General features: G+C 46.8%; 1 protein-coding gene across 11 annotated transcripts in view; it reads left to right on the forward strand.

Moving 5' to 3' along the window:
- Window positions 1-21,549, forward strand: part of CCDC7 (coiled-coil domain containing 7) — a 301,313-nt gene that overhangs the window by 231,404 nt on the left and 48,360 nt on the right. For all 11 annotated transcript variants that reach the window (XM_081970140.1, XM_081970145.1, XM_081970146.1 and 8 more), the window contains 4 exons: window positions 2,154-2,273; window positions 2,712-2,831; window positions 3,293-3,412; window positions 6,860-6,985. In XM_081970140.1, the coding sequence (XP_081826266.1) occupies window positions 2,154-2,273; window positions 2,712-2,831; window positions 3,293-3,412; window positions 6,860-6,985 (486 nt within the window). The remainder of the gene's footprint in view (window positions 1-2,153; window positions 2,274-2,711; window positions 2,832-3,292; window positions 3,413-6,859; window positions 6,986-21,549) is intronic.

Consider the following 21,549-nt stretch of genomic DNA (forward strand, 5'->3'; position numbering starts at 1 on the left):
GTTCTGGTCGCCACGATGTAGAAAAAGATGTGGAGACTCTAGAAAGAGTGCAGAGAAGAGCAACAAAGATGATTAGGGGACTGGAGACTAAAACATATGAAGAAATAATAATAAATAATGATTGACTATTTGGCAATCAATTCTAAAGGGCTAATAAAGGTTAAAACATTTATTTATTTATTGAGAAAAACACCTGGGCCATCTTATCTCAAGGTAACTTGAAGAGAAGATTATTGTAAGAATAATCTTGCTGTATCAAGAAGCAAACATAATTCATATGATTTTTATTTATTTATCAAGTCACCCACTGTGAGTGGCTAATGAAACCCTCAATACAAAATGCAATGACCCCCTAGTGACAACAATCAAACCAATTATTTGATGGGCTCCATATCTCCTGAGGCCTCCAGACCCATTAGCAAAACAATGTCTTCAGGGGTTTTTGAAAGTGTCAAAGTAGGGACCAAACTTATTTCTGCAGAGATGATGATCCACAAAGAGGAAGCCCTTCTTCTTGGTCCTACCAAATGGACTTCTTAAGAGAGGGTACTCATAATAAACCCTGCCTCCCAACTTTGGTAAGATAGGTAGAGATAACTTGGAAAAGATGGTTCTTGAAATAATCTGGCCATAGACCATGTAGAGTTTTAAACCAGCCTCTTGAATTGTAACCAGAAGTAAATTGGCAGCTTCTGCAAGAAACATGATACATACGTATGTAAATCTGTACTTGAACAAAATCATATGGGTCACCTATTTTGACCCATTAAAGCTTAGGTTACTTTTCAAGGATTGCCCCACATTGAGCATATTGCAGTAGTCAAGAGTGGAGGTGACTAGAGTATGGGTGACTGGTTACTTAAACATATAACTTGGCTCATCTAACTTCTGCTCCTGGTGAAAAAAATTAAAAATAGAGCTTCTTAGAGGCTGGTTGAGATGAGTTAGGGAAGTGGTTCCCAACCTGTATATGCACATGCCTGAGGGGTACACTCACATAGACAGGCAAGTCACAGATAGAATCAAGATCACGTGAAGTGTTAATCCCACTTTATAATGCCTTGGTAAGGCCACACTTGGAATACTGCATTCAGTTTTGGTCGTCACGATATAAAAAGGATGAGGGGACTCTAGAAAGAGTGCAGAGAAGAGCAACAAAGATGATTAGTGGACTGGAGGCTAAAACGTTAAGAACGGTTACAGGAACTGGGTATGTCTAGTTTAATTAGAAGAAGGACTTCGGGAGACATGATAGCAGTATTCCAATATCTCAGGGGCTGCGACAAAGAAGAGGGAGTCAAGCTGCTCTCCAAAGCAACTGAAGGCAGGACAAGAAGCAATAAGTGGAAACTAATCAAGGAAAGAAGCAACTTAGAACTAAGGAGAAATTTCCTGACAGAACAATTTATCAATTTACCTACAGAAGTTGTGATTGCTCCAACACTGGAAATTTTTAAGAAGATATTGGATAACCATTTATCTGACGTGGTGTAGGGTTTCCTACCTAAGCAGGGGATTGGACTAGAAGATCCAAGATCCCTTCCAACTCTGTTATTCTGATCTGTTCACCAGTATATAAACTGACAGCAAACAGTACTCCTTCCTGGCACTTACCTAGTTAGGATAATGAAATGTCTGCAACATCTGCAAGACAAAAAGCAAACTCAGAGAGCACCAAGGACCATTATATGTATTACAATATAGATATAATGGTCCTTGGTACCATTATATAATATAGATATTATAGATAGAGAGAGCTCTATCTATCTATAAAACTGTCTATCATCTCTATCATCTATCATCTATCTATCTATCTATCTATCTATCTATCTATCTATCTATCTATCTATCTATCTCTATAATATCTACCGTTATCTATGATAGATAGATAGCTGGATAGATAGATAGATAGATAGATAGATAGATAGATAGATAGATAGATAGATAGATAGATAGATGATAGATAGATAGATAGATGTGTGTGTGTATGTGTACGTATATGTATATAGCTAGAGAGATAGATAGATATAGAGATAGATAGATAGATAGTTTTATAGATTATCTTTCACCATGCAAAATATTTAAGATCAATGTGATCACAAAATAAAATTTACATTCCGAACTGCTTCTTTATTTTAATCATTATTTTTTAGACATGGATTTGGAAACACTTCATCAGAAGAAGGAAATGTTTTTGGAAAGTTTGGAAATAAATTTAAACAAACTTCAAGAAGCACAGACTGTTGCAGTTACTCATCCAAGCAGCATAAATGGTTTGTATAGAATAGGATTTGGTAGCCATTGGCTCTGAATTGGACAGGATGCGTCTGATAAATTAGCTTTTTACAGTTTCTGGAACTTACTAGTATCATGATTTCTAAAAATTATTTCCATAGTTTTTTGTATGTTGGTGTAGAAAATAGGGAAAAACAATATATCTAAATTACTTCCCAAAATGCACAGAAAATCTTGGTCTCAACCGTATATGTGATAAATCTTTATTCATTGTGCATTATTATCTCATTAATTGCATCCCCTCCGTCCAAAATTACATTCTGATTACACACTACAGGATCTCCTAAAACTAGTATACTATAACAGATTATCTATCTACTTGATCACTTGGCAATTTTCGTAGAGAACTCTTAATTCTCTGGCATTTTCAAACTGTATATTAGTATATTTTATTTTTACTAAAATATTTTTTGCAGAACAAAAAGTAATTGATCTCACAAATGAAAGAAAGCTTTTGGTTGCTGGTCTTGAAGCAATTATTCAAGATTTACAAGACATGAAAGATAGTACTAAACAAAAAGTTAAAAAATCCAAAAGTAAGTATAGAATAAATTTAATGTTTTTATAACAAATCCATGTAATATCTTCCACGTGCTTTGTGTCTCTTCCTTCTTTTGTAAAACTAGCAAAATGATTCTAGATTTAATGGTAATTTAATCCGTTAAAAGGGAAAGACAAAATATCTACATTTTTGAATTTTTAAAATTTCATTTAATTTTTAAAGTTTTCCAATCAAATTTGAATCTGACAAATTTGTAAGTTGATGTGTGGGTTTGTGTGCATGAAGTATTAACAATTACAGGATGATAGCAGGGAAGGTTGAAAATTGATCTATCTTATCTGGCTAGAAGATAACTTATCAAAAGCTCATAAAAATCTCTCATCTAGAGAAAGGTTATTTGACAAGACATCTTTTCTAAAATAGAGAAAGTTTGTAGCTAAAGCCAATATATTTTTCAAGGACTAAAACTAGTATTCTGAAATATTTTTTTTTCAGAACAGTTTTTGGAAGAACTGTGTCAACAAAAAGGATTGTTATTAGAAAAGTTGTCATCAAATTTGAAAGACTTGAAGCAAGCAGAGGCTCTTGCAGCTGCTCAACCAGGCAGTATTAATGGTAAGTCTTTTGTAAGATATAGTAATTATTATAGTAATTATTCATAGCTATAAATGACAAAAATAGCTATCTCAAAATTATTTTTATTATTCAAAAGAGCTAAAATATTACTACAATAATTAATTCTATCAAAAGCCATTTTGATGTAGTGGTTAAGGAATTAGGCTTGAAATCAGCAAATGGGAATTTTAATCCTATTTTAGGCTGAATGACCTTGGACAAAAAAGCCCCCCACAATTTCTGAGCCTTAGAAAGGAGGCAGCAACAAACAATTTCCAAAAATGTTGCCAAAAAAACTGTGGCAACTTGTCCAGACAATGATCAGGAGTCAAGATTGACTTCAAGGTGTGTGTGTGTGTGTGTGTGTGTGAGCACATAAATATTTACTATCACACTTGGGTGCATTTCTTTGGATTTAAAAAGCAGTTTTACAGATCAATCCTAAAATGAAGAAAAATACAAATACTAGTACTAGTGCTTTGTTGTCTGGAAAATGGAAAAATGTAGTTTTTCTCCTGCCATTTTTCAATGGCTCTTGACCTTTAAAACTAAAATTTATAGGAAGAAGTCTATGTTGTCCTTTCCTATTTCATAGCTGCTCTTTTCTTTTTGTATTCACTAGAAAAAAAAAGGTAAATAACTGCCAGTTTAAGATTAACTAGGTGAATATAGATATAACTTTGCTGTGTGAACAAGGAGGCTGTGGATTTCAAGTCGCCACCAATCTAGTCTCAAATTACTTTTATTCCCAATTCCTTATCAGAATGCTTTTTGTAGGATTTTGTATACAGTAACTATGAAACTGTGAAAAAATGTTTTTTCTGTTATTATTATATTAAAATATTATATATGTTAAAGGAGGGATTTACTTGTTTAGTTTCATAAGCTATCAAACTCAATGTTTTAGACACATCATGGATGGATGAATGGATGGATGGATGGATGGTGTATGCATGCTTCTAAGTTGGTATTTCCTACCAATACAGAGCATTGGTGAGAAATGCACTTAAATACCAATCTATTCTCCCCCAGTTGGGATCATAAATCAACATGGCCTCTGCCTTTTTAAAAAAAGTTTTTAGAGTTTTCTAAAAGAAGGCAAGATTATTGTTCTAAACACTTCAGTTAGGATGGTATTCCAGAGACTGGAGATAATGAGAGAGAAGTCACAAATCTGTTTATTTAGTGAGACCTGAAGCAAAAACACCTTGGCTTATCTTATAGGAAAAACAGAGATAATTGGGAAGAGGTGGTTCTGTAAATAACTAATAACTTAATAAATAAACTTGTTCATATAAGTCTTTACCAGTGATACCTAGCACCACTAATTGTACTTGGAAGTCCACTGGAAACCAATGAAGTTTGTAGAACAGATGAATTGCATGGATATACTGAAGTATGATTTGAGCAGGGAATATGCTACTGCCCCTTTCAAGGCAGGAGACACAATCTTATTACTCAAGGATGAATTCACCATTGCCTGAACTCAAGCACAATTAATATCTTGGATGGTCTGATTGACCAAGAGAGATATAAAAGTAGTTCACAGGTAGCTGCCTCACAACTCCAAAGACACTATCTCCTTCCTTGAGACACTGTAGCCCAGGACCTGTAGGTGGGCTCCAGATCCTCTTTTATAGTTTGCAGAATAGTCCAGGAGTCAGTGACGTGCGGTGAGGTTTATGACTGGTGAGGCACTGACACAGTGCTGGGTTTCAAATATTTTTAGACTTGTGGACTTCAACTCCCAGAATTCCACAGCCAGGCATGCTCAGTTCCAATTTAAAGCGACAGCATTTGTTTTTCTCCTTTGCTCCTTCTTTCTTTTTCTTTTTCTTCTCCTTCTCCTCCTTCCTCCCTCTCTCCCTTCCTCCCCCTCTCTCAAACACACACACACACACACACACACACACACACACACAGAAGTTGGATTGGACTATCTCTCCTACCCCTTCCCTCTCTCACTCACTCTCAAACAAAACCCCCCACACACAAAAGTTGGATTGGATATCTTTTCCAGTGGCTTGAAAGCAGCTCCTCTGCCACACACACCCCCATTCCCCTGCTGCCTTTCCCAAACACCTCCACCATTGCAAATGCAGCCTGCTGTCTGGGTGGGAAATGCCTGGAACACAATAAAGCCCACCCACCACCTCCTGCTGGCAGGCTGGGGTGAGAGGAGAGGCAGAGAAGCCGGAGGGGAGCCGAGCTGAGCCTTCCAAAAGAAAGAGGCTGGGGGGAAGTGTGTGTACTACAGCATGGCTCTTTGCCTGGCTTCCTGCCTCCTCCTGTGGTCTCCTCAGTGCTCGCTTGTGCTCTCCCTCCCCAAGTGTAGTTTGATTGCAGGTGGAGCCAGTTGCCTTTTCAAACTTGTAATCAGTGAAGCTGGGCTAGATTTTTATATAGTTTTATCCAGCTGTGTGTGTGTGAGAGAGAGAGAAATGAATGGGGGCCTGGGGAGGAAGTCACTACACTTGGGGAGGGAGAGCACCAGTGAGGTTAAGCAGAGTCATCCACGGTGAGGCAGCAACTAGCTCAGCTTTTTCCTTTTACTTTTTTTTTTCATGATGAGAGTGGTGAAGCTGTGCCTCACTTGCCTCACCTGACTGCACGTCACTGCCAGGAGTAGATAAGACTAAAATTGTGGACTCTTATTTGATGTTTTAAGGTTGGAGGGAATTTCAATGGATACTTAAAGTCTTGTAGGTGTGAAGACCTTTAAATCTTTGAACTCTCTTAAAGATGATTCCTCGGCCTGCTTTCTTTTGGAATATGCACCTCTCATGCCATATATAACCTAATGCAGGGGTCCCCAATCACCGGGCCATGATCCAGTATTGGGCTATGGTCTACTCGGAACTGGTCCACAGAGGTGGTGGGCGAGTGCATGCATGCAGCTCCAATGGTGAAAGTAGGAGGTGCAGAGGTAAATATGCAGCTCCATTTGTGCAAGTGGTGGGCATGTGTGCCTACTGATAGCACAAATGAAGCTGTGTGTGTACATGTGCTCGCCCACCGCTCATGCAGAACCATGCCCTTCCCCCCCCCCGCCCGGTCTGCAAAGTCGAAAAGATTGGAAAATGCTGGCTTAGTGTGGCTATCAAGCTGGTAGACATTAGCATGATCCTATAATGCTTAACAGTCAGACATAATTAATCATAGTGTAAAATACAACCACATTTATTCTAAATTTATATATTTGCCCTGGTGACTATCCCAGAAGTCTATTTCTATATGAATATATATATATTGTAGCTAGTATATTTCTTCTGGTGTATCTGAAGAGAAAGAACATAGCTAATTATTTTTAGTTTCCTCATTTTCAAGGGTATTCTATAATGCTCAATTTTTCTCAAGCTTGTAAAACTATTTATAATGTTCCTTTTCAAAAGGAAACCCTCCTATTTTCATCTTTTGTGCTTGACATGAAATATATTTCATTTTTAGAGCAAAAGATACAAGAATTCAATGAACAAAGAAGGCTATTGTCTATAGGTTTAGAGGGAATTGTACAAAATATTCAAAATGTACAGAATCTTAAACCAAGCAGAACTGAGCTATTAACACCGAGTGGTAAGTACAGAATTAAAATTGTTATCAGATTCATGGGGCTTCACAAATGAACCTTTTTATCTGTCTCATGCTTGAAAGAATATCATCTATATAAACTATTCTATTAAAACTGAAATCTTGTTTTTATTTTGAATTTCCTCACTATTGAAAGATGTATTTTCGAGGTATTTTGGAAATCCTCTAAATGTTCCTTAAGCAACTCCTTTTCATAAAATTATTCCAATGGCTAGCTGACTAACTACTTAATTTGATTTCTATCTATATTTTAAATATTGTATTCCACTTAAAAGTAGAAGTATTTTCTTTTTTTTAATTTTTATTTTATTTAGAAAATTAAAATACAAATTTTAAAAAACATTTTACAAAAAATATCAAAAATGAATAAAACATTTTAAAAATGTACATTAAAAAGGATAAAAGACAAAAACACATATACATATATTGCCCTCCCCCTCCCTCTCCCCCCAGTTGATTACTGATAAATAGTGTATATATCAATAATGTTGGTTTCTCCTCTTTGTGAATCAGGTTTGCAGTCTATTTACAATCAACTTGGTCTATCGTCTATCTACTATATGTAAACAGATAGACAAAATAATTAACAGGTCAACCAACAGCAAAGTTAAACTTCAGAGTTCTCTGCTATCAATCTGTTGTATTTAACTCAAAATTGACTTTAATTAACTTAAAAATTGAATTTCACCACAGATATACTGTAACAAAATATTCGCAGAGAACATTAAAATAGTCTCACATTGAATGTATGAAAAAGAAAAGAAAAATGAAAAGTTCCTTCCATCACAAATTAAAAAGGAAAAAAATCTAGACCAAAACTTTGTAAGATTTAAACCCTGTAGTGAAATGTAATATAATTAGTCCTCAACTTACAATAGTTCATTTAGTGACTGTCCAAAGTTACAATAGCCCTGGAATAAATGACTTAAGACTGTTTTCACACTTATGACTGTTGCAGCATCTCCATGGTCATGTGATCAATACAATACAATACAATACAATACAATACAATACAATAGCACAGTTGGAAGGGACCTTGGAGGTCCTCTAGTCCAACCCCCTGCCTAGGCAGGAAACCCTATACCGTTTCAGACAAATAGCTATCCAACATCTTCTTAAAGACTTCCAGTGTTGGGGCATTCACAACTTCTGGAGGCAAGCTGTTCCACTGATTAATTGCCCTCACTGTCAGGAAATTTCTCCTCAGTTCTAAGTTGCTTCTCTCCTTGATTAGTTTCCACCCATTGCTTCTTGTTCTACCCTCAGGTGCCTTGGAGAATAGTTTGACTCCCTCTTCTTTGTGGCAACCCCTGAGATATTGGAACAATGCTATCATGTCTCCCCTAGTCCTTCTTTCTCTTAAGCTAAACATACCCAGTTCCTGCAACCGTTCTTCATATGTTTTAGTCTCCAGTCCCCTAATCATCTTTGTTGCTCTTCCCTGCACTCTTTCTAGAGTCTCCACATCTTTTTTACATCGTGGCGACCAGAACTGAATGCAGTATTCCAAGTGTGGCCTTACCAAGGCATTATAAAGTGGGATTAACACTTCACATGATCTTGATTCTATCCCTCTGTTGATGCAGCCTAGGACTGTGTTGGCTTTTTTGGCAGCTGCTGCACACTGCTGGCTCATATTTAAATGGTTGTCCACTAGGACTCCAAGATCCCTTTCACAGTTACTACTACTGAGCAAGGTACCACCTATACTGTACCTGTGCATTCCATTTTTGTTGCCTAAATGTAAAACCTTACTCTTTTCACCATTGAATTTCATTTTATTAGTTAGTGCCCAATGTTCAAGTTTGTCAAGATCCTTCTGTATCTTAAGCCTATCTTCTGGAGTGTTGGCTATTCCTGCCAGCTTGGTGTCATCTGCAAATTTGATGAGTTCCCCATTTATTCCCTCATCCAAATCATTGATGAAGATGTTGAAGAGTACTGGGCCAAAAACAGAGCCTTGGGGTACTCCACTGCATACTTCCCTCCATGAAGATGCAGTTCCATTGAGACACTTGGCAACTGACTCATATTTATTACAGTTGCAATGTCCTAAGAACATGTGATCATCTTGCTGGTTACACCCGGTCGCTTGTACCAACCCCCGCGTTCTAGGTGGTCAGGATCTGCAGGCCCAGGGCCTGAGGCTGTTGTTATGCAATGCGAGGTCCGTTGTCAATAAGGCCCCCCTCATTCACGATCTGATTTTGGAGGGGGAGCCGGACCTCGCGGGAATAACGGAAACCTGGTTGGGCCACGAGGGAGGGTTACCCCTCGTGGAAATGTGCCCACCAGGTTACCAAGCATTTCACCAGCCCCGGGCCCGGGGAAGGGGCGGTGGGGTAGCAGTGATCATCCGGGAGGATTTAGAGCCGAGGGAGTCCACTGTGCTACAGACGTCCGGATGTGAATCCCTGGTTGTGAAATGGGGCCCTAGGAGGCAGATGGGCTTGCTGATAGTATACCTGGCTCCCCGCCATACATCAGCGACCCTGCCTGAGCTCCTCGAGCTGATCTCATCGGTGGCGGTTGAGACCCCCAAACTTTTAGTGATGGGGGATTTTAACCTGCCGTCGGTGGGAGAAGCATCAGAGGGGGCTCGGGAGTTCATGGCTTCCATGATAGCCATGGACCTGACTCAAATGATTCAGGGCCCGACACACGAGGGAGGTCACACCTTGGACCTTGTCTTTGTCTCTCGCCAGTGGCTGAGTGATCTGGGAGGAGTGAATTTAACCATCACTCCTCTGTCATGGTCAGATCACTCACTCCTCCGTCTTGACTTCCCTGGTGCTACTCCTCGCCGCGGGGAGGCGGAACCGGAGAACACTAGATGGTTCCGCCCCAGGCGCTTGATGGAACCAGACAGGTTCCAGACGGAGCTTGGGCCACCTCCTGCAGCCCTGACCCGCCCTCGGGTAGAGGACCTGGTGACCGCGTGGAATAATGCGACTACCGAGGCCTTGAACCGGGTGGCGCCTTTGCGGCCTCTCCGGCGGCAACGATCCACCCTGGCCCCTTGGTTTACCGAGGAGCTAAGGGTGATGAAGCGCCGCAAGAGATGCCTAGAGAGTCGTTGGAGATCCTCCCGAACCGAACTTGACCGAGCACAGGTACGAGCCCATTTAAGGACGTACCTAGTGGCATTGAGAACGGCCAAACGTCAATATTGTGCCGCTCTCATTGCATCCGCAGAGAACCGCCCTGCCGCCCTGTTTCGGGTGTCCCGCTCTCTTCTGTTTCAGAGGCCACGGGAGGCCCCTTTACAGGGCAGGGCAGAGGAGTTTGGGAAATACCTGCAGGATAAAGTCGCTCAAATCCGGAAGGATTGGGTCCCCTTCAGTGGCCCAGTCGAGACGCCAGTGGCGAGTCTTGAGAAACCTTTTTGGGAGGAGTTTGACTTGGTTGTCATCGAGGATTTGGACAGATTGCGTGGGCGACTGCGACCTACCACATGTTTGTTGGACCCGTGTCCCTCCTGGCTTGTACTGGCATCCTGGGAGGTTACACGCGACTGGCTCCTGGACCTAGTGAACGCTTCGTTGGGTGAGGGGTCTCTCCCGGCCGCCTTGAAAGAGGCGGTGGTGAGACCCTTGCTCAAGAAGCCTTCCCTGGACCCTATGGAGCTGGTCAATTATCGTCCTGTCTCCAACCTTCCCTTTTTGGCGAAGGTTGTGGAGAGTGTGGTGGCTTCTCAGTTTCCACGACATCTGGAGGAGAATGATTATCTAGACCCGCGCCAGTCCGGCTTTCGCCCTGGGCACAGCACTGAGACGGCCTTGGTCGCGTTGGTAGATGATCTCTGGAGGGCCAGAGATAGGGGCTGTTCCTCTATCCTGGTCCTATTAGACCTCTCGGCGGCTTTTGATACCATCGACCATGGTATCCTGTTGCACCGACTGGAGGGGTTGGGGATCCGGGGCACCGTCTTGCGGTGGTTCGGCTCCTACCTCTCCGGCAGGACGCAACGTGTGTTGGCAGGAGAGCAGAGGTCGACCCTAAGCCCCCTCATCTGTGGGGTGCCACAGGGGTCGGTCCTCTCGCCACTCCTGTTCAACACATACATGAAGCCGCTGGGTGAGATCATCCGTGGTTTTGGGGTGGGATACCACCTGTACGCTGATGATACTCAGCTGTACATTTCCACCCCGAACCACCCCAACGAGGCCGTCGAAGTGATGTCCCGGTGTGTGGAAGCCGTACGGGTCTGGATGGATGACAACCGACTCAGGCTCAACCCTTCCAAGACAGAGTGGCTGTGGGTTCCGGCTCCCCGGTTCAACCAGATAATTCCATCTCTGGCCATTGGGGGCATTCAACTCGCCCCCGTGGAGCGGGCGCGCAATTTGGGCGTCCTCCTGGATGCCAAGCTGTCCATGGATGAACATGTGACAGCTGTGGCCAGGGGGGCGTTCCATCAGGTTCGCCTGGTGCGCCAATTGCGCCCCCTATTGGACCGGGACGCTCTACGCACAGTCACCCATGCGCTGGTGACGTCTCGCCTGGACTACTGTAACGCTCTCTACATGGGGCTTCCCTTGAAATGCACTCGGAGACTACAGTTGGTCCAGAATGCGGCCGCGCGGGTGATTATGGGGAGCACCAGGTACTCCCATGTGACACCACACCTGCGCGAGCTGCACTGGCTTCCTGTGGTCTATCGAGTGCGTTTCAAGGTTTTGATTACGATCTTTAAAGCGCTCCATGGCTCAGGACCTAGTTACCTCCGGGACCGTATTCTGCCCCATACATCCCTACGACCTATTCGCTCGCACAGAGAGGGACTTCTCCAGGTGCCGTCCACTAGACAATGCCATGGGGCGGCGCCTAGGAGCAGAGCCTTCTCTGTGGCGGGCCCAGCCCTGTGGAATGACCTCCCCCCGGATATTAGGACCACTACAGACCTCCGCTCCTTCCGTGTTAAGCTCAAGACCCACCTTTTTCAAATATCTGGCCTGGCCCAACCATAACTTCGTTACGCTCCTGAGGGGTTTTTAATTCAGTAATTTTATTTAGGGGATTTTAAACTGTGTTTTAACTGTGTTTTTAGCTGTGTTTATTGTCTTTCACTTGCAGGTCTACTCTCCTCCATGCACAAATGTAATTGTCCTTGTTTTTTCGTATGTATGTGTGTCCTATGTGTATTTTATCTTTTTGATTGTACGCCGCCCCGAGTCCTTCGGGAGAGGGTTGCGGCTAATCAAATAAAATTTGATTGATTGATTGATTGTGTGACTTTCTTACGAGCACAGTCAATGAGGAAGTGAGATTCATTTAACAACTGGGTTACTAAGTTAAGAACTGCAGTGATTCACTTAACAATTGTGGCAAGAAAGATTGTAAAATGGAGCAAAATTAATTTAATAAATGTTTCACTTAGCAGCAGAAATTTTGGACTCAATTGTTGTAAGTGGAGGACTACCCATATAGATATAAATCCATTCAGTGTTATTCCCCCGTGTGCTGCTTGGAGAGTCCAAGCATGGGGTTAACGCAGTCTATCTGCCCTAGGACTGAGTGAAGTTTTCTTGACCACGCCTCCCTTTGCCTCATTGAGATCAGTTTAAAAACTCAGTCCGCCCATTAGGACTATTGCTGGGGAGCTCCTGAGTCCTAGATCAGATAGATTGGACTCCAGAAATTAATCATAGGGAAAATTCTTTTTAAAATTTGTATAGTATCCTTTAGGAAAGAAAACAACAAGACTCACGCTAAAAAATTGATTACTGAGAGGGCTGCCGGGCTACAGTCAGCTGCTGGTCACACGCACAGTGAGAACGAGGGAGTTGCTTGTCTGGCAGCTGCCGGCGAGCAAGGGGGCGGCAGAGGTTTCCTGGCCGATTTCCCCCCAACCGCTGTTGTTACGAGCGCTGTACGGAGCACCTGTGAGCTCCGGTGGTGTCGGTGGTTCTCTCTTCAACCCGGCAACAGCGGTGGCCATTTTGTGGCATTTCGCGTGTTTTCCACCCATTGCCAACTGTCATCTTGGGGTTTGGGAGCGGCGCGCGCAGCAACGGCCATTTGAAAGTAACCTTTTTAACTGAGAGCTGTTCGGAGCTGCAGGAAGATGCACAAAGCCGCGATTAAGCCTTTCAGCCCCAGATCGCCACCAGGAAGAGCTGGGCCTTGTCCGGGACGTCGGCAAGGCCTACATTCCAGCAACAACCTCTCGGGGAGCCTGAGGGCAGCCTGAGGAACGGTTTTGTCCCGCGGGCATTCCTCCTCTCCAACATTGATCTGCAGGCGCTTCGTAGCCAGCTGGGTCACGCCTGGTGCCTACCTACTGACCCATCACTCCCTCTGCTCCAGTACTTACACAATCGGGGTCTGCTGGTCATCATGGCAGATGGAGGCTCGGAGGTGCAGGCAGGGCCCTCCTCCAAACGCAATAGGCTAGACCCTCCATCCAAAGGGGGGAAGGGAGGAAAGGGCACCACTAAGAAGGCCTCCCCAGAACCCTTAGGGAGTAATGAAAAACCCAGGGAGGGGTCCCAAAAGCACAAGCCTGCGGAGCAAAAACTTCCGTAGACCCAAAGGCAGAGTAAATCCCCTGAACATGCGGATGCATTACCATCACCACCCCCTGGTCAGAGCTTCACAACACCCCCTCCAAAAAATACCAGTGAAGAAACCAAAATAAGTGGATGTTAAAATCCAGCAAGTGCTTAGAATGACCGTTGTCTTACCTGAACGGTCGTTCTCGGGGCGCTGCGGGGACTGAGTAGATTTTTCCCCTCTGGTCATGCCTCCTTTGCCTCCTCAGGATCAGTTTTAAAAATGAGGTTTTTTCCGATAAAGACGGCCTTGGCTCGCACCTGTGTACAAAGACAGTCTCGGTGCCCCCCAACAACCCTGGGCGGGTCTTGGACTCTCCCGCAGCACTCCGAGAACGACCGTTCAGGTAAGACAACGGTCATTCTCCAGTGCGCTGCTTGGAGAGTCCAAGGAAGGGACATGCCCAAGCTATTGTGTCCCAGGGCGGGAAGAATTAGCACTGTCCGGAGCCTCAATAACCTTCTGCAAAACTCTTCTTCCAAAGGAGGCTTCGGCAGAGGCAAAGGAATCGATCTTGTAGTTTCTAATAAAAGCTGTGGGGCCGCTCTGCAGATGTCTAGAATAGATGCCTGAGTCGCCCAGGCCGCTGTTGTGGCCGCACTTCTGGTGGAGTGGGCCGTTACACAAGTTGGAGCAGCTCTGCCCTGGTGGTCATAGGTCATCTTGATACAGGCCCGCAGCCAGCGTCCGATGGTCGATGATGACACTTTGCGACCCAGCGAGCCCGGTTGAAAAGACACAAAGAAGGTCTCAGAGTGTCTAATGTCCTTAGTCCGTTTTAGGTAGAGTCGAACAGCCCTCCGCACATCAAGTTTGTGCCACCTGCGCTCCTTGGAGTGTTGAGGGTTGGGACAGAAATTCGGGAGTATTACCTCCTGAGATCTGTGAAAATGAGAATTTACCTTCGGCAAGAAGGCTGGATCCAGACGCAAGATGACCCGGTCTGGGTGGATGATGCACAGCTCCTGCCTGACCGAAAAGGCAGCAATTTCAGACACCCTTCTGGCTGAAGAGATCGCTATGAGGAAAGCGGTTTTGAGAGTCAGATGTCGTAGAGAAACTTTCCTCAAAGGTTCAAATGGAGCAGCCGTTAATGCCTGCAAAACAAAAGGTAAGTTCCAGGTTGGGTACCTATGTACCACCTGAGGTCGTATGTTGGAGACCCCTTTCAAGAAACTCTTGACCTGGGGATGGTGACTCAGGGACTGAGAATGATGTCTAGACAGGATGGTGGACAACGCAGCAACCTGACGCCGGAGGGTGGCCGGGGCCAGGCCCTTGTCCAAGCCCTCCTGAAGGAAGTCCAATAACTGTGGGATGGAAGCCCCAACACTGTCAATGTCCCGCTGCCTACACCAAGCAGAAAATGCAGACCAAGTCGCCTCATAAATGTGAGTCGTGGCCGGACGTCTGGAAGCTTGAATGGTCTGAATGACCTTGTCTGAGAGGCTTTGATCTTTCAAGAGCTGCCCCTCAAGCGCCAGACGGCTAATTGCAGCCCCTGGGGCTCCGGATGGTTGATGGCCCCCTGGCGGAAGGATACCTCTTCTGGGGGAATCTTCCACGGTTTCTCCACGGAAAGATCGACCAGATCCGCGAACCAGGATCTCCTGGGCCAGTGTGGAGCCACCATGATGAGCTCCGCCCCCTCCCTCAGGAGTTTGTTGATCACCTGTGGAATTAGAGGAAGGGGCGGAATGCATAAAGTAGGCCCGAAGGCCAGCTGATTCTCAGGGCATCCGTCCCCTCTGCTTGCGTCGATCTGTAGCGGGAGAAGAACCGCTGGAGCTGTGTGTTGGCCGCCGTGGCGAACAAGTCGACCTGTGGAATCCCGAACCGTCTTACAATCTGGGCGAACAAGTCCGGATGTAGTTGCCACTCCGAGTTGTTGATGGTCTGACGACTCAACCAATCCGCACTCACGTTGCTGATGCCGGAGATGTGATCCGCTCTCAGCGATGCCAAGTGGATCTCTGCCCATCGACCCAGAGCTTCTGCCTCTGACATGAGCCTTCTGGAGTGGGTGCCGCCCTGTCGGTTCACATGGGCCTTTGTGGCCACATTGTCGGTAAGCAGCAGAACGTGGTGACCCCTTAGCTGGACCGCAAATCGTCTCAGAGCGAGATGGGCTGCCCTGAGCTCCAGCCAATTGATGCTATGGGCTGCCTCCACGCTCGACCACCTGCCTTGCGCCAACTGCCCCTGGCAATGCGCTCCCCTACCGTAAAGACTGGCATCGGTCGTTACCACAATCCTGTCGGGCTCCCTGAATAGACAGCCCTTCTCCACCGCCCGTGACTGCCACCAACTCAGAGAGCGTGTCACTTTCGGTGGAATTTGAACTTTCCTGGTGGAGTTGCTGACCTTCGCTCTTTGCATCGGAAGCAAGAACCATTGCAACTCCCTGGCATGGAGTCGCGCCCAGGGAACTATGTTGAGACAGGAAATCATGATCCCTAACAGCTGGGATAACTGTACTATCTGCCAGATCTTGTTCTTGCAACACAACCGGATTCTACTCCTGAGGTTGCGGAGCCTTTCCGGGGACAGGGACACCTGGCATGAGACTGAATCGATTATGGCGCCCAGGTGTTGGATGCGCGTCGTAGGGTTCATGTTGCTCTTCTCCACGTTTACTGAAAAACCGTGGTCCTGCAAGGTGCGAACAGTGATGTTTACGTCTCTCACCGCTTGTGTACGCGTTCTCGAGTGGATGATGATGTCGCCCAAATAGCACTCCAGACGGACGGGAAGTTTGTGCAGGTGGGCCGCCACAGCCACAAGAAGCTTCGTGAACGTTCTGGGTGCAGAAGAAAGTCCGAATGGAAGAGCCCTGTACTGGAAGTGTCTTCCGTTGTAGTACAGTCGCAGGAACCTTCTGTGGGAGGGATGAATGGGCACATGCAGATATGCCTCCTTGAGATTGATGGAGGTGAGCAGATCTCCTTGTCGAATGCAGCTTAGGATGGACTGAAGGGACTGCATTTTGAAGCGCTTGTAGGCCAGATGTCTGTTTCGGCGCTTCAGATCTAATATGGCCCTCCACCCCCCTGAGCTATTGGGAACCAGGAAGAGAATGGAATAGAACCCCTTCCCTTCCTATTCTGGGGGAACTGGCTCTATTACATTGATTTGCAGAAGATGATCTATTTCTGCCTGCATGAGTGACCTTTTTACAGGATTCTTGGACAGGGGACAGCGAACAAAGGTTCGCGGAGGGAATGACAGGAACTCCAAGGTTAGCCCCCTCCTGATGGTGTTTAAAATCCATGTGTCCGTGGTTATTTCCTCCCAATGGTCTACATAGAATTGCAGGCGGCCCCCGATGGGAGGAGAACCCAGGCGGTCATTTCCCACGTCTAAATTGACGGCTGTGGGAACCTCCACGAAAGGGCTTCCGAAAGGAGCCCTGATTGAACTGCCTGCCCCTGGTAGCAAAATTGTTTCGCTCCTGGGTCCTGTCAGAAGACTGGTTGTATGGTCTCTGGTAAGGGTAAGGCGAAGTGGAGGCCTGGGCGCTGTCTTGCGCCCAAAAGGCCTGCTTCCTGAATGTACCCTGGCCCTTCTTGTCATTTTTCTTGAAGGTGGACGGAAGGATTTTCCTCTTATCCTTCGTCTCAATCAAGAATTTCTCTAGGGAATCCCCAAAGAGATTGCCTCCCTTGAATGGCTGAAGCTAACTTCCATTTCGCCTTCATGTCCGCCTGCCAGTGCCGTAGCCATAGCAGGCGGTGAGAAGTAACATTGGACGCTAGCGCCCTGGAGCAAACTTCGCTGCATGCAATGAAGCATCAGCGGAATATTCCACAGCCATGATGATCTTATTAAGATCATGTCGCCAACGAGATGCTTCAGTTGGAGGCTGAGATATGAGTTGGCGCAGCCACAGCACGTAAAAAACGAGGCAGAGGTGGATGCCTTGATCGCCCAGGCGGCCGCCTGATGCATTTTGAGACAGGCCTTTTCAGATCTCCTATCTTCTGCTTTTAATCCCTCTAAGAGGTCAGCAAGAAGATTCGAGTTGGAGGTCAGGGAGACCACCGGAGCATCTACCTCTGGCAATTTCAAAACGTCTTCCAATTTCGGTTCTAGGGGGTACAATGTTTTGTCTGCGCCACTGGGGTTTGCCAGGGTACCTGGCTGCGCCCATTGGCGTTGGATAACCTCCATGAACATGTCAGGGACTGGTACTAGTTCAGGGTCCGGGGTCGTTTCACTGAACAGCCCTGCCATGAGGTCCTGAGATGCAGAGGGAACTGCCTTGTCTTTAGGCTTGGCACCAAGCTCGGTGGAAGCTCTGGCCTTATGTAAAATAGCCTTGAACAAGGATGGTTTGAAGAGGCCGGTGAAGGAAGGCTTGTCTGGGGGCATGTCCTCATCTTCCGAGAGAACAAATTCATCAGCAGCCTCCTCCTCCCACGCAGACACCTCCGTGGTAACAGAAGTGCCCAGGGAATCGAGGGCGCGGGCTCTGTTCTCCCCTGGGGGACGAACTGCTTTAGGGGCCTTGCCACCCTTGCCTTCCTGTAATCTCATGGCCTCCACCACTCCCTGGGAGATGGCCTGTGTAATGAGCTCCCTCATTTCAGCTGACATAGCTGGACCTTTGTCCTCCACAGGTCTGGATCTGGAATAGGCCTGACCCTTGCCAACCTTAGAAGGATCCCTATGATCCTCTGCATGGAAACAACACTGGAATGAGGGTAAATCCTCCCTCACTGAAGAGCTAGGAGAATCTGGGTAACCCAGAGAGGCTGCAGGAGATCCTGAAATCGAATCCCTGTCACAGAAGGAAGGAGACCTATCCTCTATATCATCTACCTGCTCTTCCTCCCTCTGATTGGGTGGAGAAGGAACTGGCCCAGCCTCACAAGACAAGAGGGGAATCTGGGGCCTAGCAGATTTTTCTCTAAGAGACTCCTGCCCCTTGTCCCCGTGGAGTTTGGGGGCCTTGCTCCCAGCTGAAGAATGGGAAGATTTCCCCCCTGTGCCCTTGTTTCCCTTTCTCCCTTGGCCTGAGAGATCTGGCCTACTGCGCTTTGCAGATGGCCCTGCCAGCTCCTCCCTTCGCTCCAAACCTTCGTCAGCCATCTGAAGAGGTTGGCTTGAATAGAAGAGGTCGCTGCTGAGGGAAGGGCAATGGACGCTGGCCCAACGGCTCCCAAGCGTCTGCAGATCTTGCTAGGAGGCTTAATCTGGCACCAGGACACTCCTTGCCGCTCCCCCTATCGATGAGAGGGACTTTAGGCCTGCCGGTGACCCAGTCAGGCCCTTGCAATCCTCAGCGGCGATCTGTTATGAGGCGGAGAGGCTCTGGGAACTGCTGTTGCTAGCCGGTGAGTTGTTGGAGCAATAAAATGGCCGCCGTGCTTTTCGCGCACCAAAAAAGCACAGCCCAGGATGCAGCGGTCCTCCTATTGGCCGTCGTTAAAAAGCGCGCCAATGCAACACTTTCCAAAATGGTCGCTGCGCTCTCCCGATCGGCTAAAGACGACGCCTGAGGAAGCAAGGGTTTTTTAAAACCCCTTCCTCAAGACGGCCAGGGCCGAACGGGGGATTGCACTGTCCCTGCGCTTGCCAGCAGACGCCGGATGAGCGGCCTCGCTCGTTCCACCAGCTGTGACTAGGACCAGCTGGAGAACACGATCGCAACCTCAGCCTTCTAGTACAAATTAAAAGAGCCTTCACACATTGCTCAAGAAAAACGAAGCACAAGAAAATGGGGAAAAATCCTATCACTATACAAGTAACTGCTTTCTAAAAAGGAAAAATATACTGGGGAACTCGGCCTATCTGCCCAAAAACTGAGAGCTCCCCAAAACTAGTCCTATCGGGTGGACTGAGTTTTTAAAACTGATCCTGAGGAGGCAAAGAGGCGTGACCAGAGGGGAAAAATCTACTCAGTCCTTGGGCAAACAGGCTGTGTTAACCCTTCCTTGGACTCTCCAAGCAGCGCACTGGAGAACAAATACTTCTTCAATCAGTCAAATATCTATGGAGATTCTCCCAGTAGGTGGAGACATCACCCTGGCATGGGATATGTCTCCATCAGGATCCAATAGGACTGGGTCTACAAGTATTAAAGACACGCCCACGAGGCTCTTCCCAAGAAATAGACTCAGTCGATCCTTTGATTAGCTGTGTCTCCCTATCTCTCCTTGCTAAAATTCTATTTCTATTCAAAAAACCTCTTAAATTCTTCAATTGGCCTTCCTCTCAATTTAAACTCAATCAGGCTCCTTCGGGACTCATTTAAAACAACAGCCTTATGAGGCTTCGCTTCTCTCAGGCTTTGCTGCCTCAGCAGCTCAGGGCCTTTCAGCTAGCCTACGAGGCTCGTCCTCAGGCTTCTCTTCTGCCGATTGCTGCAGCCACGCCGCCCAAAGAACGCCAGCCTTTAAAGTGCCGTTTGCTGAGCCGCACTGCTAGAAAGATGAGCGCTGCAGCCACGCCGCTCAGGGAGCCTCCTTTCACCGCACCAGCCACAAGGATCGCCTTTGCCAGCCGCTGCTTCCTTTGGCCACCCCGCAATGTGAGCCTTCGACTTCAATCTCTGCACTTCATGAAGAAGCGCTGGCCAGGCTGCTAACTGCTGGGCAATAAGCTGCTTAGTCAGCTCGCCACCTCAGGCCTTCCTCAGGGCCCTGTTTCTTCCAACGGCAGTGAATTTGGGTGGAAAATTAATGGCAGCCATCTTGTTTGGGCTGGAAGGCCTTCATCGACGATTCAAGTAACTGAGAGTAATGGCGACCAACGAGGCATCGGTCCCTCAGGGGGAGGATTCCAGTTGCTCCTCCTGCTCCAGTCCCAGCTGAACCTAGGAACAAAAAGAGAACCTATTCGAAGCATTCTGCGCCTAAACCAGCTAAGGCCCTGAGGCCTGCTCCTCCTCAGGAGATTATAGAGGCCTCTGATTCCAGTGCAAATTCTGACAAGGCCTGTGATCCTGTTCCTCAAAAGACCACTGCCAAGACCAATCATCGCTCTACTCCTAATCCAGCTCCTAGAGCTCCTGTTCCTTCTAATTTTAATCCTATGGACGACGTCTCCACTGATACCGATGGGGATGCCTCACCCCCCCGGCTTCTCCTTTGAACCCAGAGGATGGGATTGGTTTCCAGGGGGAATCTGATTCTGAAGGGGATGGCAGCGTTACCCCAGACATCGATGTGGGTTCACCTGCTCCAAGGACTGTCACCATCAACCCCGATGACATCATAGCAGCTGCCATTGAATGGGGCATTGCTGCAGGCCTGCAACACCGGGCCCCTGCTTCTGCCACTCCTCAAAGTGCGTCATCTAACAAGTCCAAAGGGGGGCATTCTACCCAAGCCCAAGGGGTTTCTTCTGCAGGCACCTCTCAGCCTTCTGCTGTGGATACTGAGGAACAGGCTACTCGTGAGTCTGACCTGTCAGAAGATGACTTGATTCCTGTTCCGGTTCCGGCGGTTGAGAGCAGTGGGCATGTTTTGCTCGCCCTGTGCGCTCTTGGTGGGCCCCCCTCGATCGGGGGGGCACAGGGAGCCTTGTAGGGGCGCCCTGCCAAGGGGGCGGCTAGTTGGGGGTCCCCTGCATTGGCGGCGGCCACAGGGGGGGTGCTCCTGGCATTGCCCTAGGTGCCAGGAGGCGAAAGGGGGTGCGCGAGGAGCTTCCATGCTTCCACGCGCTTTCGCTTCGAGGGTGCTGGACGAATTTGACGATCTGAAGGCTGCAGCTACAATGTGGTGAGATGGAAATGCTCCCCGATTCCCTCGCTGATTGTTTAATGAAGGATTGACAGCTTTTTAAAGATTTTCAATCTGTTCCTGGGAAGTGCGATTGGAGGGAGGGGGATTTCCCCCCCCTTGGAAAAGCGGCTTTGGACTGCTCTCTGCCCTCGAGGAGGAGGGGGAGAGCTCTAGAATGAAATCACACTCATAGCAAGCAAGCAGATGAACGCCCTGCTGCAATTGTGAAAGAGAAGTGATGATCTGTTCTTTTTGAAAACTTTGAAA

This window comes from Natrix helvetica (genome assembly GCF_964273705.1).
Source record: "Natrix helvetica genome assembly, chromosome: Z".
NCBI lineage: Eukaryota > Metazoa > Chordata > Lepidosauria > Squamata > Natricidae > Natrix > Natrix helvetica.